The following is a 25,102-nucleotide window of genomic DNA, read 5'->3' on the forward strand; positions in this document are numbered from 1 at the left end:
CAGAAACTGAGACAGTGATCCAGCCTGAAACACACAGAGACAACAAGAGATTTACTCCTCAGCTGATAAAGCAACAGGGACGTAAATCCTTACACCTTAGATGTAGATGTTTAATATTTCAATGTCAGTACTTACTGAGGCTGCAGAGAAGTAAAGCTGTTATCAAGATAAAGCTCCTCATTGTGTGTACGATCTTCCAACTGCAATGACTCTTTATTCACTGAGCTCATGTACAGGGGCTTTGTTGGAAAGAGGCGGGGAGTTTTTTATGTTGACGCTCTTACTGGCCACATAAATGACTTCCGATCAAGAAGTGTTGAAACAAGATCATAGCCTCAAAGAGTGATTTCCTCAACCTGTGTTATCTGAACATTCAATCTAATGTTTTACTAAAAGTCCATTTATCTACAGAGTGAAAATGTCTTCATGTTACAACTGAAAGGACATGAAATTTGTGTTTGTGCTGTAGGTACTTTAACAACCAAGTAGTAGTTGCTTTGAGAGTATAAATGATAATTTAAACATGCAGACAGACAAAGTTAATGACTATCTGGGGAACATAGTGGAGCATTTAGCAGCTAAAGAGACAGATATTTCTCTCAGGAGTTTGTGGAGACCAAAACAGAGCTAAAAAGGCGTTCACACATACAGACTCAAAGGTTGGGAAAGTGACAGCTGCTATTCATTGTGAATGAGACCTGGCTTTACAGCCTGGTGGCCCCCACTGAGCTAGAGAGATTCAGAAAGTGCCCGGCTACACTACAGGGGAAAGTTGAGAACAGCTTTATGTAAATGTTCTCTGACACAGTGTAAGCAACAACCAGCGAGAACCAATCGCACTTGTTTTGATTCCTGTGAAAATTGAAGCACAGAGTTGTTCACTACTCCACACCGCTTGTATTTAACGAGCTGTGTGGAAACAAATTGCTGACATTACTCAATACTTTGTCTGATACCATACTTTGAACAATAGAAACATGTTTTTCTACTAACCCTTTTTTCACTGAGCAAACTTATGTTAAAACATATGCAATAGCTTTGTCTAAATAAAATAATCTCACACTGGTAAAATTATGATTTAAATCAAAGTGTGTTCAACCAGTAAGCACTTACGGTTACTATGTACTCAAATATTTTCAATTTGTACTCTTGTTATATTTAATACCAGCTTTTAGTACTTACATATATTAATATATTTTGTGGGGCTGCCACAGTCACTATTTGAATACCTTTTGGTCCGTACCAAAAAAAGTATTGATGGGTGAAACCCAGCCCAAGTTATATTGAACGTGGAAATATATCAATATAATTCTGCTAATGTATAAGACAATATATAAATAGGTTAACTGATGTATTTGCTCATGTCTGAAGGCAGCCCTAGTATAATTACATTTCTACTGTTTTTAGAGCTACAATGATTAATCGATTAGTTGTTGGCTATTAAATTAATTGCCAACTATTTAGATAATCAATCATTTTGAGGCATTTTTTAAGAAAAAATGTCAAAATTTTCAAATTTCAGCTTCTCAAAAAAGCATATTTTCTGGTATCTTTGGTCCTCTATGACAGTAAACTAAATATCTTTGGGTTGTGGACTGTTGGTTGGGACAAAACAAGACATTCAATGAATGTCACTTTGGGCTTTGAGACACATTGGTTGAGTTTTTTCACCTTTTTCTTACATTTTGTGGACCAAATGACTGATCAATTAATTGAGAAAATAATTAACAGATTAATTGATGTGAAAATAATTACCCACTGTTTATGTAAGTACACCTTTTTAACCTTTTGATGGTTTCATTCAGATTTCAGTGTCCTGTGTATCAATGCAGCATCAGTGGGTTTGGTTTTATCTTCATTTAAAAAGTTTCAGTTTCATTCAGCTTAATCTGCAAGTACCACTGAAGGCCACTAGAGGGAGCATGCTCACAATACAAAACTTTCTACTGGCCTGTCAAGAGCACTGGGTGGTGTAATGTAGGACTACAGTATGACACGTGTAGTAGTGTAATGTAGGAGTAGTGAATTGTCATTAGTCTATTGTTCCTCATCACTGTACAGCAGTTTGACACTACAAACATAAAGCTGTTATTGAAGATGTTTTCCTGCCCTAAAATTTCAAATGTTCTGCAGCAAGGAACAGGGTTGATTTCTGAATGTATTGTAGTTATACTTTCATAGTGTGTTTCAACCACAATGCATAATTTTTGACAATCATCTTTTGAGTTTGGTCACGGTTTAACAGTTAACGGTTTAAGTAAATACTTGTGTGTGGTTTTGCAAGTGCTGGGCCTTTTTTTATCTGACATCTTTCCAGCATGGTAAAACACAAGCTGATACATGATGTGAAGTTAAATGAACCAATAAGATATTGAAAAATATAACTTTAATAAGTTATTTTGATGAAATATTATTTCTTCATAAAAATCAGTAGACCTTTGTTGGGTGTAGTTATAATGCTGAGACCTGAAGACCAGTCTTCCTGTTTACCACCACAATGGAAAATAACAAGCAGGGCATCAATACATGTCTATATTTGTATGGAAACACGCATCACTTCAGCTCAGACCACACTGTGCTCTCTCTTCCTGTCAAACAACCAATGTGACCTCAGTAACATTGAAGAACTCCATCTAAACTCTCTTTAATCTGACAATAATCAATGTCCTCACTGACCCCTCCTCAATCAAACACCAATCATATTCTTTTGCTTTTACATTGAGATTGAAGACAGATTAAATAAGCAAAGGAAAATAAACAGTCATGTGAGAAATAAAATCCAGTGCAAAGACTGCAAATTTGCCACAAATACATCTTTATTACAAACTGGATTTTTTGACATGGTGATAGTTGCTTCTCCCACCTGCCAGTTGTACAAAAACACAACAGCAGAGTGATATACTGGCACAAGTTATCGGTTGACCTCTAAGCTGCAGTTCCAGGTGCTTCCTGAGTCTATCTGGTGGCAGCATAAATCACATTTGGCTCCACTTCTCTCCCTGATGCAGGCCTTCGGATTCTTTTGGGCTTTGGATTGAAACTCAGTGCTGCGTAGTTCAGGTTATCAGAGCCCAGATTCTGCAAATTAAAGTATTTACAATCACTCATCTGACAGCTGACTTTGTGAGGAAAAACCAAAAGAAATAACTGATGAATGACTTGAAGTGATTGTAGCACTTCCTACATTTTAATACATAAAAAACAGTTTTCAAGTTAGATTCACCTCACTCTGTGGTGTTTTTTGTTCTTCAGTAGGAGCTATACAAGAGAGACAACACATGTTATCAGTTAATTAATCACATTTATCATTTTCCAAATCATGTTTACACAACTTTAAATATGACATGCAAACACAACAGAGCCAAATATAAAAAGATACAGTAGCTCTCACAAATACCTGTTTGAAGCTTCTTGATTTTGACAACCAGACCAATGACGACTATTATAAGGAAAACAGTCAAACCACCCAGGATCACACTCATCAGCTTTGTTATTCCATCAGACTCTTCTTCAAGAAAGATTGAAAGATCAGATTCTACTTTAGCTTTAGTGTTTTGGCACCCTGCTAACATTAAAACTGAATCTAGTTTCACCTTCAGTTGACTGACAGTTTGTGCAATAAAAGAAAACTTTAGGAGAATCTTACTTTTACACTCGCTGTCCACGTCATCACTGAATTCATCGCGGCCTTGAAATGAAACAAAGATCAATTTAAACTGGATGTTATTTTGAAACACTTACTTTGTAATCATAATGCTGAAGTCGTCGCGCATGTTGAATACAATGGTGAGAATCTAAATTTGCAAAATACCAAAAAACTCAAGAGACAAGAAAACTGAAAACATTCTTACCTTGAAATTTTAAATCTATTACTTTAAGTATTGTACGTCCATCCATGTAAAATCCACACAAATACAGCCCAGAGTCGGATAAATCCACTTGCGTGATTTTAAGAGAGACAGTAGAGACGTTGGAACTCATTTTGAATTTCCCATTTTGGAATCCATCACAGTATGCAGCATTGCCATCAGACCCGAACATAGAGGAGATACAGCTGATCTCGGTTCTGTTGACAAGTCTGGACCAAAATGTGTGAGTTGGAGTTCTGGAGATGTTGGAGCACTGCAGTGTGACTTCTTCACCAGGCTGGACCTCCACAGTCTGAGACTCAGAAACTGAGACAGTGATCCAGCCTGAAACACACAGAGACAACAAGAGATTTACTCCTCAGCTGATAAAGCAACAGGGACCTAAATCCTTACACCTTAGATGTAGATGTTTAATATTTCAATGTCAGTACTTACTGAGGCTGCAGAGAAGTAGAGCTGTTATCAAGATAAAGCTCCTCATTGTGTGTACGATCGTCCAACTGCAATGACTCTTTATTCACTGAGCTCATGTACAGGGGCTTTGTTGGAAAGAGGCGGGGAGTTTTTTATGTTGACGCTCTTACTGGCCACATAAATGACTTCCGATCAAGAAGTGTTGAAACAAGATCATAGCCTCAAAGAGTGATTGTGAGGCTACAGGAGAACATCCTCAACCTGTGTTATCTGAACACTCAATCTAATGTTCTACTAAAAGTCCATTTATCTACTGAGCGAAAATGTCTTCATGTTACAACTGAAAGGACATGAAATTGTGTTTGTGCTGTAGGTACTTTAACAACCAAGTAGTAGTTGCTTTGACAGTATGAATTTGATACTTTAAACCTGCAGACAGACAAAGGTAGTGACTATTTGGGGAACATAGTGGAGCATTTAGCAGCTAAAGAGACAGATATTTTTCTCAGGAGTTGGTGGAGACCAAAACAGAGCTAACAGGGCATTCACACATACAGACTCAAAGGTTGGGAAAGTGACAGCTGCTATTCATTGTGAATGAGACCTGGCTTTACAGCCTGGTGGCCACCACTGAGCTACAAAGATTCAGAAAGCAACAACCAGCAAGAGTCAAATGCACTCATTTGGATTTCTGTGTAAACGGAATAACAGAGTTGGTCACAACGTAAACTAACTTTAAACAAAATGGAGGAAAAGCTGATCGTCACTGTCTCCGGTTTCCCTACAACGTGTATTTAATGAGCTGCTAGATTTTAAAAGAATGATGATGTGTAGAAACAAATTGCCGACATTGTTGCTTCATTAGTACAGAGGCTATGTGAGAAAATAGCTGTCCAGTCGGAGCAGAGTATGTAAATGTATGTGTTCAACACAACAGACACAGAACTACAGATTGATAAGAGTCCAGAGACTGCCGACTACTTTGCATCCATATGTGTGAACCCGCCATAAAAGAAGAGTGAATATTGGACTTACATTCCTCAGCTGGATAGGAACACGACTCCAAATAAATGTTAATATTGCAAATAAACTTTACAAGGTGATAATATGTCAGATGTTGTCTTCACGGTTTGTTCTCCGCTGCCCCCAAGTGGACAAAAATCTGTTCATGCAGCTTTAAGAAAGTTACATAATTTGGATAATCTATACACACATGTGTCAGTGTTGCAAAGAGATATTTACTGTTTTCATTCTATCTTCTTTTTGAGGATATTTGCCTTTAGCCACAGGCCCTTTTCACAGCAGACATTTGTCACTGTAGGAAAAGCACAGGTGTCTCTAATAACAATAACCATGCCTCCACTTTATTCAGGTGTCTCAGTAAAGTCATGACAGTGTGACAGTGAGCCAGCATGCATGATAGCAGGACCCTGAAACTGAAGCACCTAAATGGAATTCAGCCGTCATTCATTTTATTATTTACACCTTTTCCTGCTGCAACATGTCAAAATGTCTGAAGTGAAAAGGGTCTCTGTGTTACAAGTAAGTGTTTCATCAATTCTGTCATCAACACAGTATATCAAGAGTGAGATAAAGACAACAAGTGCCAGTTTCATTAACATTGTTGTTTCACGCCTGTTGCAGCTGGTATTGTGAACGTTACAGACTGGAGAATAGCACTCAGCTGAAAACCAGTCTTCCTGTGGTTGAGACTTCACTTCAGGCTGATACAGACAGAACCGTTTGTTACCACAGTGGAAAGTGTCAGAATGGGCAGATGTGGGGCATACAGTAATGCAAACACACTCAGGGCCGAAACCGAGTAGCTACTGTATCTTTGTATTTTTCAGTTGGATATGTAGCAACTGACTACATGCTGTCTAGCTGTGATGTGTGCAGAATCCTGTTTTTGTAATGTGAACTCAGTATTTTCAAGAACATCGATTAAATGTAGAGAATAATTTTAAAGAAAGTCTGCCAGTATTCGCTGCTTCCTTTGAGATTTTACTCCCACAAAGCTTTGAGTTAACAGACCTCATTGTTTTACAACCCTGTCTCCTAGAAATGACGTCAAACAAGTGATGTGTACCTCACTCATTCATCCACTGTTACAGACTTCCATATAACTCTTTCTATAAGAGAATCTGGACAGTCATACTCCTCCTTCAAACACCAGTCACATTCTTCGAACATAATATAAGAGACTTCAGATGAGAAAAAAGAGATAGAGAGGAAAAAATAAAGGAGCCGGTGAGAATTAAAATAGAGCACCACCAAAAATAGCATGAATATAAGCTCTTTATTGCAAAACACAGTTTTTTGACAAAGTGATGATAACTCTTCCCATCCAACAGCTGCACTAAATCAAATAAACACATTCATAGAAAAAAAAAAGTTTCACTCTGAGTTGCAGTTCCAGTTGCTTCCTGAGTCTATCTGCTGGCAGCATAAATAACCTGAGTCTCCACTTCTCTCTCTGATGCATGCCTCCTGCTTCTTATTGTTGCTGAATATAAACTCAGTGCTGCATCATTGAGGTCATCAAAGTCCAGGTTCTGCAAATAAGAGTCAGAGAACTCTCATACAACATAAAGGACTTCACAAACAATGTCAGATGATGACAAATTATAAAATCATCTTAAATATACAATAAAGAAATAATCATGAGTTAAAGTGATTCTGGGATATTTTAAGCCTGAGAACATACAAAAGTAGAAATACGGATTCACCTTATTTTTTTGTGGATGCTGTTCTTCATTAATGGCTAAATGACAGAGACAATAAGTTTGATCAGCTCATCAACATTAATCATTATCCAAAAACATTGTTGTTAATGCACTTTGACATAACAATACAAGTATGTGCACAAGCAATAAAAGCAAATATAAAAAGATACAGTAACTCTAACAAATACCTGTCTGAAGCTTCTTGATTTTTACAACCAGACCAATGACAACCATTACAATGAAAGCAGTCACACCACCCAGGATCACACTCATCAGCTTTGTTATTGCTTCAGACTCTTCTACAAGAAAGATTGAAAGATCAGATTCTACTTCAGCTTTAGTGTTTTGGCACCCTGCTAACATTAAAACTGAATCTAGTTTCACCTTCAGTTGACTGACAGTTTGTGCAATAAAAGAAAACTTTAGGAGAATCTTACTTTTACACTCGCTGTCCACGTCAGCACTGAATTCATCGTGGCCTTGAAATGAAACAAAGATCAATTTAAACTGGATGTTATTTTGAAACACTTACTTTGTAATCATAATGCTGAAGTTGTCGCACATGTTGGATACAATGGTGAGAATCTAAATTTGCAAAATACCAAAAAATTCAAGAGACAAGAAAACTGAAAACATTCTTGCCTTGAAATTTTAAATCTATTACTTTAAGTATTGTACGTCCGTCCATGTAAAATCCACAGAAATACAGCCCAGAGTCGGATAAATCCACTTGCGTGATTTTAAGAGAGACAGTAGAAACGTTGGAACTCATTTTGAATTTCCCATTTTGGAATCCATCACAGTATTCAGCATCATTATCAGACCCGAACATAGAGGAGATACAGCTGATCTCGGTTCTGTTGACAAGTCTGGACCAAAATGTGTGAGTTTGAGTTCTGGATATGTTGGAGCACTGCAGTGTGACTTCTTCACCAGGCTGGACCTCCACAGTCTGAGACTCAGAAACTGAGACAGTAATCCAGCCTGAAACACACAGAGACAACAAGAGATTTACTCCTCAGCTGATAAAGCAACAGGGACGTAAATCCTTACACCTTAGATGTAGATGTTTAATATTTCAATGTCAGTACTTACTGAGGCTGCAGAGAAGTAAAGCTGTTATCAAGATAAAGCTCCTCATTGTGTATATGATCGTCCAACTGCAATGACTCTTTATTCACTGAGCTCATGTACAGGGGCTTTGTTGGAAAGAGGCGGGGAGTTTTTTATGTTGACGCTCTTACTGGCCACATAAATGACTTCCGAACAAGAAGTGTTGAAACAAGATCATAGCCTCAAAGAGTAATTTCCTCAACCTGTGTTGAACATTCGATTTAATGTTCTATTAAAAGTCCATTTATCTACAGAGTGAAAATGTCTTCATGTTACAACTGAAAGGACACGAAATTTGTGTTTGTGCTGTAGGTACTTTAAAAACCAAGTAGTAGTTGCTTTGAGAGTATGAATTTGATACTTTAAACCTGCAGACAGACAAAGTTAGTGACTATCTGGGGAACATAGTGGAGCATTTAGCAGCTAAAGAGACAGATATTTTTCTCAGGAGTTGGTGGAAACCAAAACAGAGCTAACAGGGCATTCACACATACAGACTCAAAAGTTGGGAAAGTGACAGCTTCTATTCATTGTGAATGAGACCTGGCTTTACAGCCTGGTGCCCCCACTGAGCTACAGAGATTCAGAAAGCAACAACCAGCAACCAGTCAAATGCACTCATTTTGATTTCTGTGTAAACGGAATAGCAGAGTTGTTCATTATGTAAACTAACTTTAAACAAAATGGAGGAAAAACTGATCGTCACTATCTCCGGTTTCTCTACAACCTGTATTTAATGAGCTGCTAGATTTTAAAAGAATGATGATGTGTAGAAACAAATTGCCGACATTGTTGCTTCATTAGTACAGAGGCTATGTGAGAAAATAGCTGTCCAGTCGGAGCAGAGTATGTAAATGTATGTGTTCAACACAACACACACAGAACTACAGATTGATAAGAGTCCAGAGACTGCTGACTACTTTGCATCCATATGTGTCAACCCGCCATAAAAGAATAGTGAATATTGGACTTACATTCCTCAGCTGGATAGAAACACGACTCCAAATAAATGTTAATATTGCAAATAAACTTTACAAGGTGATAATATGTCAGATATTGTCTTTACGGTTTGTTCTCCGCTGCCCCCAAGTGGACAAAAATCTGTTAATGCAGCATTAATAAAGTTATATGATTTGGGTAATCCATACACACATGTATCAGTGTTGTATCAGAGATATTTGCTGTTTTCATTCCATCTTCTTTTTGAGGATATTTGCCTTTAGCCACAGGCCCTTTTCACAGCAGACATTTGTCACTGTAGGAAAAGCACAGGTGTCTCTAACAACAATAACTATGCCTCCGCTTTATTCAGGTGTCCCAGTAAAGTCATGACAGTGTGACAGTGAGCCAGCATGACCCTGAAACTGAAGCACCTAAATGGAATCAGCCATCATTCATTTTATTATTTACACCCTTTCCTGCTGCAATATGTCAAAATGTCTGCAATGAAAAGGGTCTCTGTGTTACAAGTAAGTGTTTCATCAATTCTGTCATCAACACAGTATATCAAGAGTGAGATAAAGACAACAAGTGCCAGTTTCATTAACATTGTTGTTTCACGCCTGTTGCAGCTGGTATTGTGAACGTTACAGACTGGAGAATAGCACTCAGCTGAAAGCCAGTCTTCCTGTGGTTGAGACTTCACTTCAGGCTGATACAGACAGAACCGTTTGTTACCACAGTGGAAAGTGTCAGAATGGGCAGATGTGGGGCATACAGTAATGCAAACACACTCAGGGCCGAAACTGAGTAGCTACTGTATCTTTGTATTTTTCAGTTGGATATGTAGCACCTGACTGCATGCTGTCTAGCTGTGATGTGTGCAGAATCCTGTTTCTGTAATGTGAACTCAGTATTTTCAAGAACATTGATTAAATGTAGAGAATAATTTTAAAGAAAGTCTGCCAGTATTCACTGCTTCCTTTGAGATTTTACTCCTACAAAGCTTTGAGTTAACAGACCTCATGATTTTATAACCCTGTCGCCTAAAAATGATGTCAAACAAGTGATGTGTACCTCACTCATTCATCCAATCACAGCCTTCCATATAACTCTTTCTAGAAGAGAATCTGGACAGTCATACTCCTCCTTCAAACACCAGTCACATTCTTCGAACATAATATAGGAGACTTCAGATGAGAAAAAAGAGATAGAGAGGAAAAAATAAAGGAGCCGGTGAGAATTAAAATAGAGCACCACCAAAAATAGCATGAATATAGGCTCTTTATTGCAAAACACAGTTTTTTGACAAAGTGATGATAACTCTTCCCATCCAACAGCTGCACTAAATCAAATAAACACATTCATAGAAAAAAAAAAGTTTCACTCTGAGTTGCAGTTCCAGTTGCTTCCTGAGTCTATCTGCTGGCAGCATAAATAACCTGAGTCTCCACTTCTCTCTCTGATGCATGCCTCCTGCTTCTTATTGTTGCTGAATATAAACTCAGCGCTGTATCATTGAGGTCATCAAAGTCCAGGTTCTGCAAATAAGAGTCAGAGAACTCTCATACAACATATAGGACTTCACAAACAATGTCAGATGATGACAAATGATATAATCATCTTAAACATACAATAAAGAAATAATCATGAGTTAAAGTGATTCTGGGCTATTTTTAGCCTGAGATCATCCAAAAGTAGAAATACGTATTCACCTTATTTTTTTAGTGGATGCTGTTCTTCATTAATGGCTAAATGACAGACACAATCAGCTCATCAACATTAATCATTATCCAAAAACATTGTTGTTAATGCACTTTGACATAACAATACAAGTATGTGCACGAGCAATAAAAGCAAATATAAAAAGATACAGTAACTCTAACAAGTACCTTTCTGAAGCTTCTTGATTTTTACAACCAGACCAATGACAACCATTACAATGAAAGCAGTCACACCACCCAGGATCACACTCGTCAGCTTTGTTATTCCATCAGACTCTTCTACAAGAAAGACTGAAAGATCAGATTCTACTTTAGCTTTAGTGTTTTGGCATCCTGCTAACATTAAAACTGAATCTAGTTTCACCTTTAGTTGACTGACAGTTTGTGCAATGAAAGAAAATTTTAGGAGAATCTTACTTTTACACTCGCTGTCCACGTCATCACTGAATTCATCGTGACCTTGAAATGAAACAAAGATCAATTTAAACTGGATGTTATTTTGAAACACTTGCTTTGTAATCATAATGCTGAAGTTGTCGCACATGTTGGATACAATGGTGAGAATCTAAATTTGCAATGTACCAAAAAACTCAAGAGACAAGAAAACTAAAATCATTCTTACCTTGAACATTTAAGTGTATTACTTTAAGTACTGTACGTCTGTCCAAGTAAAATCCACAGAAATACAGCCCAGAGTCGGATAAATCCACTTGCATGATTTTAAGAGAGACAGTAGAGACGTTGGAACTCATTTTGAATTTCCCATTTTGGAATCCATCACAGTATTCAGCATTGCCACCAGATCCGTACATAAAGGAGATACAGCTGATCTCGGTTCTGTTGACAAATCTGGACCAAAATGCAGGAGTTGGAGTTCTGGACATGTTGGAGCACTGCAGTTTGACTTCTTCACCAGGCTGGACCTCCACAGTCTGAGACTCAGAAACTGAGACAGTGATCCAGCCTGAAACACACAGAGACAACAAGAGATTTACTCCTCAGCTGATAAAGCAACAGGGACGTAAATCCTTACACCTTAGATGTAGATGTTTAATATTTCAATGTCAGTACTTACTGAGGCTGCAGAGAAGTAAAGCTGTTATCAAGATAAAGCTCCTCATTGTGTGTATGATCGTCCAACTGCAATGACTCTTTATTCACTGAGCTCATGTACAGGGGCTTTGTTGGAAAGAGGCGGGGAGTTTTTTATGTTGATGCTCTTACTGGCCACATAAATGACTTCCGAACAAGAAGTGTTGAAACAAAATCATAGCCTCAAAGAGTGATTTCCTCAACCTGTGTTATCTGAACATTCAATCTAATGTTCTACTAAAAATCCATTTATCTACAGAGTGAAAATGTCTTCATGTTACAACTGAAAGGACATGAAATTTGTGTTTGTGCTGTAGGTACTTTAACAACCAAAAAGTAGTTGCTTTGAGAGTATGAATGATACTTTAAACCTGCAGACAGACAAAGGTAGTGACGATCTGGGGAACATAGTGGAGCATTTAGCAGCTTAGCAGCTTTATGTAAATGTCCTCTGACACAGTGTAAGCGACAACCAGCCAGAACCAATCACACTTGTTTTGATTCCTGTGAAAATTGAAGCACAGAGTTGTTCACTATTCCACACCGCTGTGTGAACTCACTTTAAACAAAATGGAGGAAAAGCTGATCGTCACTGTCTCCAGTTTCTCTACAACTTGTATTTAATGAGCTGTGTGGAAACAAATTGCGGACATTACTCAATACTTTGTCTGATACCATACTTTGAACAGTAGAAACATGTTTTTCTACTAACCCTTTTTTCACTGAGCAAACTTATGTTAAAACATATGTAATAGCTTTTTCTAAATAAAATAATCTCACACTGGTAAAATGATGATTTAAATCAAAGTGTATTCAACCAATAGGCACTTACAGTTACTATGTACTCAAATATTTTCAATTTGTACTCTTGTTATATTTAATACCAGCTTTTAGTACTTACATATATTAATATATTTTGTGGGGCTGCCACAGTCACTATTTGAATACCTTTTGGTCCGTACCAAAAAAGTATTGATGGGTGAAACCCAGCCCAAGTTATATTGAACGTGGAAATATATCAATATAATTCTGCTAATGTTTAAGACAATATATAAATAGGTTAATTGATGTATTTGCTCATGTCTGAAGGCAGCCCTAGTATAATTACATTTCTACTGTTTTTATTTTATACTACAACAATTAATCAAGTAATTGTCAGCTATTAAGTTAATTGCCAACTATTTAGATAATCAAATCATCATTTTGAGTCATCTTTTGAGAAAAAATGTCCAAATTCTCTGATTTCAGCTTTTCAAATGGGAATATTTTCTGGTATCTTTGGTCCTCTGTGTCAGTAAACTGAATATCTTTGGGTTATGGACTGTTGGTCAGGACAAAACAAGACATTCAATGAATGTCACTTTGGGCTTTGGGAAACAGTTGTTGAGTTTTTTCACCTTTTTCTTACATTTTGTGGACCAAATGACTAATCAATTAATAAAGAAAATAACTAACAGATTAATTGATGTGAAAATAATTACCCACTGTTTATGTAAGTACACCTTTTTAACCTTTTTATGGTTTCATTCAGATTTCAGTGTCCTGTGTATCAATGCAGCATCAGTGGGTTTGGTTTTATCTTCATTTAAAAAGTTTCAGTTTCATTCAGCTTAATCTGCAAGTACCACTGAAGACCACTAGAGGGAGCATGCTCACAATACAAAACTCTCTGCTGGCTTGACAAGAGCACTGGGTGGTGTAATGTAGGCCTACAGTATGACATATGACCATCCAGCTCCACCCAAGCTGTAGGGGAAAACGGGGTAACATGAACCACTTTTTACATTTGATGATTTTACTGTAAAATAAAAGTGTATTTATTCCAAATAATAGTTACTATATACACCTTAGGTTGTTGTGTAATCATGGAAATTAAAACACGTTATCTAATTATTATGGTTTTAGAACAATGACCCACAATGACCCATGAAAAAAAGTGCTATACTGATATAAAAATATCACAAAATCAAACAATTTTGAGATCATTTTGAACTTTATTAATGCCATCAATTTAGCAAAGACAAAAACTCATACTTTTAAGTAAAACCATATGTTTGTGTCCTGTTGTTCAACATGTTATCTAAACATTTTCAGTAAGGCAAGGCAACACATTTCAACAACAAGGCAGTTCAAATTGCTTTACATAGAGCATAAAAGGCATCAAGACAGAATATAAAAGCAACACAAGTAAAAAGACATTTAAATACAATTAAAAAGTGTTAAATTTGGAAATAAAAAGAAACTAAAAAAAGAATAAGATCAGGGATCAATAAAGTCATATCTATCTATCTATCTTTCTATCTATCTATCTATCTATCTATCTATATATCTATCTATCTATCTAAAACAGGAGAATAAAAGTTATAGTGCAGTGTAAAATATTAACCCTTAAATATGACTTAATCAAAGGCGGCGGCAAACAGAAAAGTCTTCAGCTGTGATTTAAAAGAACTGAGAGTTGCAGCAGACCTGCAGTTTTCTGGGAGTTTGTTCCAGATATGTGGAGCATAAAAACTGAGCACTGCTTCTTCATGTTTAGTTTTTACTCTGGGGACAGAAAGCAGACCTGCCCCAGACGACCTGAGAGGTCTGGATGGTTCATAACGTAGCAGCAGATCAGAAATGTATTTTGGCCCTAAACCATTCGGTGCTATATAAACCAACAGCAGTATTTTAAAATCAATTCTCTGACAGAAAGGAAGCCAGTCAAGATTAAACTGTGATCTTTGTGTGTTAGCTACATAAAAAATGTGTGCGTAAATGTGCTTTTGTGTATACAGACAGGTGACAAATTAAAGGAAAAACCAGTCCAGATCTGAATGCTTGACCCCTACAGTGAAGGGATCTGGTGGCTCTGCTATGCTGTGGGGGGCATTTTGCTGGTTTGGTTTGGGTCCACTTGTCCCCTAGAGCTTCATTTTTACTCCTGGGCAGATGCGTACACGGACCGCTGCGGACACCACGGACGGGTAGTTGCTCTGTTTATACTACCGTCTGGGGTCCACTTGGGGGGTCTGTTCTACACATGCGCGGTAGATCACCGCCAGCGTTGTGACCGCATGGACTGGTGCGGACAGGTCCACGTGGACACAACAAATTGCAGGTACGCAGATGTCCAAACAGAGCTTACGCGCACACCCTCTGATGACAAAATTTACGTCACGTGGACTCTAGCGGACTCGTGGATGTGGAAACCAGGGTCACTGCAGATCAATATAAAGTTGTCCTGAGTGATCACCTTTATCCTATGATGAAACATTTCTATCCTGATGGAAGTAGTCTCTTCCAGGATGACAATGCCCTCATCCATAGGGCACGAGGGGTCACTGAATGGTTTGATGAGTATGAAAATGATGTGAATCATATGCTATGTCCTTCACACTCACCAGATCTCAACCCAATTGAACATCTATGGGAGATTTTGGACTGAGGTGTTAGACAGCGCTCTCCACCACCATTATCAAAACACCAAATGAGTGGATATCTTTTTGAAGAGTGGTTTTCATCCCTCCAGTAGAGTTCAGAGACTTGTAGAATCAATGCCAAGGAGCACTGAAGGTGTTTGGTCAGCTCGTGGTGGCCCAACACCTTACTATAGCACTTAATGTTGGTTTTTCCTTTATTTTATCACCCATCTGTACGTACACCATGTTTGTGTGTAGCTTAAACTTAATATTAATCATCAGTTAGGTAGTCATTCATCAACATTGTAACACTTGTAACAGTGATCAAACATGAACATGAACAGTGTCTCTAGTCTCTAGAATATCAGAAAATAATTTCTGGGGGTAAATTGAGCCATTGACTCAACTTGCCCCAATATCTCTGGCATGTTTTACCCCACAACCTCCATTTTGACAAAACTGTTTCACACAGTGGCTCAGATCCACAGTTATGCTAAGTTTATGACCTTGTTTTGTAGCTTACACTGACTTAAATTAACATGTAATAATGTCCAAAACTTATCTATAATAACTATAATAACTTAAGTAACATGATGAATTCACTTGGCATGACAAAAATCTTTTGTTTTGCTCTGTTTTGCTTACCACTCTCTCCATGTGCTTGAGTCCAAGATGGATAGAGCAATGTGAACTATACTTTCTTAATTTGTGGTCACATGATTACTTTTGTTTATGGCTACCTAGATAAAGGGGGTGGCTCATTTTACCCACTGGCTCAATTTACCCCGTTCTCCCCTAGTACATGCAGCTTACAGACTGATGTAGGGTTGTGTGGTTTGGTTAACATTTGATGAGGTTCAGAAATAGATGTCAGTTTATTGGGTGGGTAAGGTGTGTTCACTGTTCATAACCACAATTTTACACAGGATGTAATCACTTGATAATCATCTGACTCACACCTGATTTACAGCATGAGTAATATACATCACTTTGGCAGAGTAGTGAATTGTCTTTAGTCTATTGTTCCTCATCACTGTACAGCAGTTTGATACTACAAACATAAAGCTGTTATTGAAGATGTTTTCCTGCCTTAAATTTCAAATGTTCAAACTGCAGCAAGGAACAGGGTTGATTTCTGAATGTATTGTACTTATACTTTCATAGTGTGTTTCAACCACAATGCACAATTTTCCAGTTTCATCTGTTGAGTTTGGTCACGGTTTAACAAAGTAAACACTTGTGTGTGGTTTTGCAAGTGCTGGGCCTTTTTTTTTTATCTCATATCTTTCCAGCATGGTAAAACACAAACTGATACATGATGTGCAGTTAAATGAACCAATAAGATCTTTAAAAATATAATTTTAATAAGTTATTTTGATGAAATATTGTTTCTTCATAAAATCAGTAGACCTTTGTTGGGTGTAGTTATAATGCAGAGAGCTGAAGACCAGTCTTCCTGTTTACCACCACAATGGAAAATGACAAGCAGGGCATCAATACATGTCTATATTTGTATGCAAACACGCAGTACTTCAGACCACACTGTTCTCTCTCTTCCTGTCAAACAATCAATGTGACCTCAGTAACATTGAAGAACTCCATCTAAACTCTCTTTAATCTGACAATAATCAATGTCCTTACTGACCCCTCCTCAATCGAACACTAATCATATTCTTTCACTTTTACATTGAGATTGAAGACAGATTAAATAAACAAAGGAAAATAAACAGTCATGTGAGAAATAAAACTCAGCACCAAGACTGCAAATTTGCCACAAATACATCTTTATTACAAACTGGATTTTTTTGACATGGTGATAGTTGCTTCTCCCAACTGCCAGTCGTACAAAAACACAACAGCAGAGTGATATACTGGCACAAGTTATCGGTTAACCTCTAAGCTGCAGTTCCAGGTGCTTCCTGAGTCTATCTGGTGGCAGCATAAATCACATTTGGCTCTACTTCTCTCCCTGATGCAGGCCTTCGGATTCTTTTGGGCTTTGGATTGAAACTCAGTGCTGCGTAGTTCAGGTTATCAGAGCCCAGATTCTGCAAATTAAAGTATTTACAATCACTCATCTGACAGCTGACTTTGTGAGGAAAAACCAAAAGAAATAACTGATAAATGACTTGAAGTGATTGTAGCACTTCCTACATTTTAATACATAAAAGAAAGTTTTCAAGTTAGATTCACCTCACTCTGTGGTGTATTTTGTTCTTCATTAGGAGCTATACAAGAGAGACAACACATGTTATCAATTAAGTAATCACATTTATCATATTCCAAATCATGTTTACACAACTTTAAATAGGACATGCAAACACAACAGAGCCAAATATAAAAAGATACAGTAGCTCTAACAAATACCTGTCTGAAGCTTCTTGATTTTGACAGCCAGACCAATGACGACCATTATAAGGAAAACAGTCAAACCACCCAGGATCACACTCATCAGCTTTGTTATTCCATCAGACTCTTCTACAAGAAAGATTTAAAGATCAGATTCTACTTTAGCTTTAGTGTTTTGGCACCCTGCTAACATTAAAATGAATCTAGTTTCACCTTCAGTTGCAGAAAGAAAGAAAGAAAACTTCAGGAGAATCTTACTTTTACACTTGCTGTCCACGTCATCACTGAATTCATCGTGACCTTGAAATGAAACAAAGACAAATTTAAACTGGATGTTATTTTGAAACACTTGCTTTGTAATCATAATGCTGAAGTAGTCGCACATGTTGGATACAATGGTGAGATCTAAATTTGCAATATACCAAAAAACTCAAGAGACAAGAAAACTAAAATCATTCTTACCTTGAACATTTAAGTGTATTACTTTAAGTGCTGTACGTCTGTCCAAGTAAAATCCACAGAAATACAGCCCAGAGTCGGATAAATCCACTTGCATGATTTTAAGAGAGACAGTAGAGACGTTGGAACTCATTTTGAATTTCCCATTTTGGAATTCATCACAGTATTCAGCATTGCCACCAGATCCGTACATAGAGGAGATACAGCTAATCTTGGTTCTGTTGACAAGTCTGGACCAAAACGCAGGAGTTGGAGTTCTGGACATGTTGAAGCACTGCAGTGTGACTTCTTCACCAGGCTGGACCTCCACAGTCTGAGACTCAGAAACTGAGACAGTGATCCAGCCTGAAACACACAGAGACAACAAGAGATTTACTCCTCAGCTGATAAAGCAACAGGGACCTAAATCCTTACATCTTAGATGTAGATGTTTAATATTTCAATGTCAGTACTTACTGAGGCTGCAGAGAAGTAAAGCTGTTATCAAGATAAAGCTCCTCATTGTGTGTATGATCGTCCAACTGCAATGACTCTTTATTCACTGAGCTCATGTAAAGGGGCTTTGTTGGAAAGAGGCGGGGAGTTTTTTATGTTGACGCTCTTACTGGCCACATAAATGACTTCCGAACAAGAAGTGTTGAAACAAGATCATAGCCTCAAAGAGTGATTGTAAGGCTACAGGAGAAAATCCTCAACCTGTGTTATCTGAACATTCAATCTAATGTTCTACTAAAAGTCCATTTATCTACAGAGTGAAAATATCTTCATGTTACAACTGAAAGGACATGAAATTGTGTTTGTGCTGTAGGTACTTTAACAACCAAGTAGTAGTTTCTCTGAGAGTATGAATGATACTTGACACGTGCAGACAGACAAAGGTAGTGACTATCTGGGGAACATAGTGGAGCATTTAGCAGCTAAAGAGACAGATATTTCTCTCAGGAGCCAGAGAGTTTGCCATGGCCTGCTTGGCTACAGGCGTGATGAGATGCTCTTGAGAGGAACTCACATAGTCAAGCACATTGACATTAGGTGGAGGATCTGCCAGTAGCTGCTCTCGCAGCAGTTTCAAGGGGCCTCTGACTCTGTGGCCGAACACCAACTCGGTGGGGCTAAACCCCAGTGAATCTTGTACAGTTTCACAGACTGCAAACAACAGAAAGGGTATGCCTTTGTCCCACTCTGGACCACGTTCAAGGCAGTAAATGCGTAGCATGTGCTTTAGAGTCTGATGGAATCTCCTTTGCTCTCAGGATGATAAGCACTAGAAACCTGATGCTTAACAGCCATAACCACTAGCACTTGATTGAATACCTTAGACATGAAGTTACTTCCTTGATCTGTTTGGATGACTTTAGGCAAGCCAAAAGTAGTAAAGAATTTCACAAGCTCTCTGACTACTGCATACACACTGAAGTTAAATACACTAGCCTGCTAAACCACACAGTGTCAGTTAGTGTTATCAGCAATGTTTCATCCACTACAAATAAACCACAAATGTCTCCACTGAGACTCCAAGCTTGCAAAAAGGGGTTACAAAAGCTGTATGAATGGTAGCAATAAGCCACAAGCAAATCACAGTTCACAAGCACAAATAAGTATTCAAGAAACTGTCACCTAAACTAAAGTACCCTCAGTACAAAATACACAGACTAAACTCACACAAGCAAAAGTGAGCACGATCCACAATGGCTTCTTAATTACCAGCCTCACAAAAGGTTCAAGGGTTACACAAGTGACAGCTTTACCATGAATTCTCAACATTAACTCCCAAATCCTCACTACAGCTCATTCACACACAAAGCAAGCCTCACACAAGTCATCATGGGCAACCGAATACTACTCTTTAGACAGGATTGTGACATGTCTAACTTCCTACTCTAGAACTAACCCAGTTCCCTATCTAACTCTGGGTTACGACCTTACTTTACCTATTTATCTTCAGTGATGCACCCGGGCATGCCATGGGCCACCCCAGGGCAATCACACAAAAATAAAAAAGTGGTGTTGGTCTCTCCAGCACCCGCCGGCTTACTCAACCGGGTAAGTTCAACAAACTACCTCATGTGGCTGCACATAGATGATCTCACTAACTAACCAGAAACTAAAGGACTAGGTTTGTATCCCAGACGAGCCCCCATTATTATGTTACGGCTGGCTCAAACACTGAACATAATGGACACAACATCAGTAGGAATTTATTACATATGAGTTTATTAAAGTAAATTCATGAAATTAATGAATAAATGAAGACCGGATACCTAGCACCACAAAGGTGCTGCTGCAGCAGGATGGAGAGAGAGAGATGAACAAAAAGGACCTGCCCATATAGACTCAGCCCACTAATCAGCACAGGTGCCTGTCAACAGGAAACACCAAAATAAAACAGGATGTAACAACAGACCTCATGGTTTTACAACCCTGTCTCCTAGAAATGACGTCAAACAAGTGATGTGTACCTCACTCATTCATCCACTGTTACAGACCTCCATATAATTCTTTCTATAAGAGAATTTGGACAGTCATACTCCTCTTTCAAACACCAGTCACATTCTTCAAACAAAATATGAAAGACTTCAGATGAGAAAAAAGAGATAGAGAGGGAAAAATAAATGAGCCAGTGAAAAACAGAGCACCACCAAAAAATGGCATGAATATAAGCTCTTATTGCAAAACACAGTTTTTTGACAAAGTGATGATAACTCTTCCCATCCAACAGCTGCACTAAATCAAATAAACACATTAATATGAAAAGAAAAATCAGTTTCACTCTGAGTTGCAGTTCCAGTTGCTTCCTGAGTCTATCTGCTGGCAGCATAAATAACCTGAGTCTCCACTTTTCTTTCTGACGCAGACCTTCTGATTCTTATTGTTGCTGAATACAAACTCAGTGCTGCATCATTGATGTCCTCAAGGTCCAGCTCTGCAAATAAGAGTTAGAAAACTCAAACAATCACAAACAATGTCAGATGATGTCGGAAATGATAAAATCATCTTAAGTATACAAACAATCACAAGTTAAAGTGATTCTGGGCTATTTTTAGCCTGAGATGATCCAAAAGTAGAAATACGGATTCACATTATTTTTTTTGTGGATGCTGTTCTTCATTAATGGCTAAATGACAGAGACAATAAGTTTGATCAGCTCATCAACATTAATCATTATCCAAAAACATTGCTGTTAATGCACTTTGACATAACAATACAAGTATGTGCACGAGCAATAAAACCAAATATAAAAAGATACAGTAGCTCTCACAAGTACCTGTCTGAAGCTTCTTGATTTTGACAACCAGACCAATGACGACCATTACAATGAAAACAGTCAGACCACCCAGGATCACACTCATCAGCTTTGTTATTCCATCAGACTCTTCTACAAAAAAGATTGAAAGATCAGATTCTTCAGCTTTAGTGCTTTGGCATCCTGCCACAATTCAGAATCAACAACAATATCTTGCTGATTACATATAAAACACTCCATGACCTTGCCCCTAACTACATTTCTGACCTCCTCGTTCCTCATTCCACTTCCCGACCACTACGATCCTCAAATCTCAGCCTTTTATCTATTCCTGCACTAACTGCAAAACACACAGTGGCTACGCATTTGCAGTCTTAGCCCAAACTCTGTGAAATCATCCTCCACAATCTATTAGATCTGCTGAATCTTTGGACTGCAGAGAAGAAAACGTTATCAAGTTAAAGATCATCATTATGCATATGATCACATCACTGTAATGGCTTTTTATAACACTGTAAGGGGTTCAAAGAGGTGGGATATTTTTAAATGTTTAGCATGTTTACATCGTCCAGATAAAGGGCTTCTGAAAGATGAATGTTAAAGCATAATCTTGGCCTTAAGGAGTGACATACAAAGTTGACAGTATGACACAAAGTTATTTTTCACTCAAAGTTATTTAAATATTCTTCATTTTAACATTATACCAGGTATTTTCAAAGCTTGGCAGCTTTGTCAAGCAGGCTGACCCTGATCAAGGACTGCAATTCCACATTATTCCAGCACATGAATATTCAAAACTGTGTACCATCCACCTGAAGGTGGAGCTGCCCTTTTTCATATCACCAATTTGCATAAAATAAATTCCACTAAGCCTGAATAAGAAGGGCAAAGATTTACATTACCATCAACCTATTTCCTTTTTCTTGCAGTTTGTGTTCCTGATCGTACTTTGAATATATCAGAATAAGACTGCATTAAGACAAAACATTCAGTATAGTACTACACAGTTTCAGAATTGAGTGTGTTTTGTGAGTGTTACTTGTATTATGAAAGTTAAACAATGCAGATAATAGTTAATATGCTGCTTGCCATGTCAAAAGGTGCTTATTGGCATAATCTTTGATTCATAATGTAAACTTGATAAATTGATTAAAGTGGGATTAAACATGTTCAGGCTGGAGCAGTTTTAATATACATCCATGGCTCCACCCCATGGATGTGTAATAACAGCCGCTCTGCTTTGCAGCCATTTTTTCCCAGTGGCCACTTGCGGTATTGCAGCGAAAAATCCCCCTGCGGCCCAAAAAGGATTTTTTCCCATAGACCACCATTGTAAAAGAGACGCCTGTAAAACTGTTGACAGGACCCCTCGAACTGTAAACAACATCAATTATGACTTTTTCTATTATGAACTTTTGATCCATGGAGGTTTCATGTTTGTAAAACTTTCCTCGAGCCGAGAAAAGCGATTTAAAAATCCGTGACATCATCACAATGTAAAGACTATGGGTCGAGCGGGATCTCGCGGGCGGGGCCAGCGGGGGAAACACTACTGCGCATTTTCAGTGGGTAGCACAACGCGGAAGCAAACCCGGAAGCTGGAAACTTTTTTGGCGTATGCACCAGGCGAGCAATTCCACTGAATGGGCGCCATTTTTAGTCCGGTCTCCAGCTCTGATAATACATCCATGCTCCACCCCCTCATTCATCCATGGTGACTTCTGGCTCCAAAAGCCAAACATGGCGAAGCCCAAATCTAAGGTGGCGATGGCCAAACCGCTACACTCGAGGCTTCAAAACGGCAGTTCGCAAACCAATGGGTGACGTCATGGTGACCACGTCCATATTTTTTACAGTCTATGGTTGAATGTTGTGGCTGGAGAGACGCTGCACGTCTGTTGGTCGACCACCACCAGGTGAAGGTCAGTTATCGTCTATGCTGAAAGTAACACGGTACTCGCTTGGTTAACTTCATGCCTCTGCCTTGCGAAACTGTGAATGGACACTGGAAAACGTTTGTGAAGGAAAGTCGTTCAACACTTTACGAAACATTTGGTTAATTAGCACGGACATTCAAAAGAAACGGTCGGGAGAGTTAGCAGGTGTTGCTAATGATAACTGCTACCTGCCCTTGTGAGACTGTGAAAACTACGAAGTGGTGGACTGAGATAAGAAACGGAGGGAAGACGTAGCTTCTCGGAAACTAAACCTGCTTTTCTTTGCTCTAAAAAGAGGACCGAGTCAGAAAAGTAGACAAGAGAAGTTGGACATTGGCCAAAATATTCGTCCGTGTGGTAGAAGACCTCAAATCCAGCGGGAAACGATATGACGCAGTTACATCTCGCCATCATGAAGGACAGTGGGCTTCAAATACTGGTAGGTCAAACAAACAGTCCTTCTTCTTTCTTTCTGCCTGCTGTGTGGCTTTCCTGACGACAGAATGGCCCGCCGTGGCTTCCTGTATGAACATACGGTTGAAGTGCTTATATTGCTTGTAGTATTGGCCTGAATATAGCTGTTTGGTTTGTATTATACTCAACATGAGTGATGTTTGTGAACTCAGCACCATGGACAGAGCTCACCAAGGCTTTGAATAATCTTTGACATTATGTTGTGTAACTGTTTGTAATTATCAAGTGGCTTATTCTGCTGTGTGAGATTGGTGATTGATTGCATGACTTAAATACCTCCTCTTTATTTAACCCATTATTTCACTTTAAACAGAAGTAAGTTATAAAAATAATGATGGCTGAATTCTATTTAGTCACTTCAGTTTCAGGGTCCTGGTATGGTTCAGTCAAATATAGCAGAGCCATTATTCAATGTTATTAGTAACACCTGTGTTTTTCCTACTACAAGACAAAATGTCTGCTGCGAAAAAAGCCTGTTGTGAGGTAAAATTATGACAACCTTAGCAGAGTGTGTGTGAGTTGTGTTGGACTGCTTTGGGCCAAACTCTGGCTGCTTTCAGTCTTATGTCTGAATGAACTTTTCACTGTGTTCAAAGTGTCTGAGCAACACGTCTTTTTCAGTATGGAGGTGAGTATGTATACTCACCTAGCTGAGCTGATAAAGGGAACTTGTGGCCTATAGAAGCCTTAAATGTTCAAGGCCTGGACATTGGACAATAGACTGGCTCTGGCTGTATAAAGTTTGACATCATGGAAGTCAAAATTATCAGCTTTTTCCTTTTCTCTTGTTTGAAACAAATGTTCTTGATTATACTGTAAATTTACTAGAACAAGACAGCAAGAAGACAAATCACTGAGTGAAGGCATGTTCAGGTTTAGTTAAGTTTTTCTTCCTGTTCTCTAAGATCAATTCAATGAGCAACATTTGAGCCCTGTTTCTGAAGTTGAGATTCCACTCAGTGCCAGAAATTTTGCATCTCTGTTGTTCATCTTTGCTGCAGCATAGTGTCTTCATATTGTGTTGTGGCTTGAGCTGAAGACCAGTCTTCCTGTGGTTGAGACTACTTTTTATGGGCTGATGTTTGTTACCGCAGTAGCAAGTGGAAGAACAGACCAGCAGGGGCATAAATAAATCAATTTTTGACCTAAATCCTAACATATTTATGCAGACACATCAGAGGTATAAACTGAACAGCTTTTGTACGCCTTGTACTGTGTAACTTTGCATTCCACTACGTGCCTCCAGGCTGCAAAAATTCAGTTTCAGTTTTGTGAATTGTGTGTTTCTGAAAACAACTGCATCCTTTCAAGATTTATTCTTGCAGATTTGTGGCTTACTGCAGCAGGCCTCATGATTT

At 38.3% G+C, this 25,102-nt stretch overlaps 2 protein-coding genes and 1 pseudogene across 2 annotated transcripts; all 3 read right to left on the minus strand.

The window, feature by feature from the left end:
• Positions 1–2,610: 2,610 nt before the first annotated feature.
• LOC137175147 (uncharacterized) lies at positions 2,611–4,227 on the minus strand (the record flags this gene model as incomplete). Its single annotated transcript, XM_067580861.1, has 3 exons — positions 2,611–3,119; positions 3,398–3,688; positions 3,837–4,227. Coding segments are annotated over 3 exons (846 nt in total), but the record flags the coding sequence as incomplete, so codon positions are not given.
• A 2,257-nt stretch (positions 4,228–6,484) lies between these two features.
• Positions 6,485–8,150, minus strand: LOC137174627 (uncharacterized). Its single transcript, XM_067580035.1, has 4 exons — positions 8,105–8,150; positions 7,688–7,993; positions 7,198–7,344; positions 6,485–6,861 (listed from the first exon to the last, which is right to left on the minus strand). Exons 1-4 carry the CDS (start codon positions 8,148–8,150, stop codon positions 6,716–6,718), a joined length of 645 nt encoding a protein of 214 aa, XP_067436136.1. The 3' UTR covers positions 6,485–6,715.
• Positions 8,151–16,810: 8,660 nt separating this feature from the next.
• On the minus strand, positions 16,811–19,305 carry LOC137175148 (uncharacterized; annotated as a pseudogene).
• Positions 19,306–25,102: the final 5,797 nt, after the last annotated feature.

The sequence above is a fragment of the Thunnus thynnus genome, chromosome 22 (assembly GCF_963924715.1).
Source record: "Thunnus thynnus chromosome 22, fThuThy2.1, whole genome shotgun sequence".
Classification (NCBI taxonomy): Eukaryota; Metazoa; Chordata; class Actinopteri; order Scombriformes; family Scombridae; genus Thunnus; species Thunnus thynnus.

What these genes read in the sequence shown, in the direction of transcription:
- LOC137174627 (XM_067580035.1), bottom strand. Translation starts at nt 8,150, where the DNA reads ATGAGGAGCTTTATCTTGATAACAGCTTTACTTCTCTGCAGCCTCA. An exon ending in TGGATTTTACATGGACGGAC is followed by an intron (nt 7,345 to 7,687) that starts GTACAATACTTA and finishes AAAACACTAAAG; the next exon opens with CTGAAGTAGAATCTGATCTT. An exon ending in AATCAAGAAGCTTCAGACAG is followed by an intron (nt 6,862 to 7,197) that starts GTATTTGTTAGA and finishes ATGTTGTATGAG; the next exon opens with AGTTCTCTGACTCTTATTTG.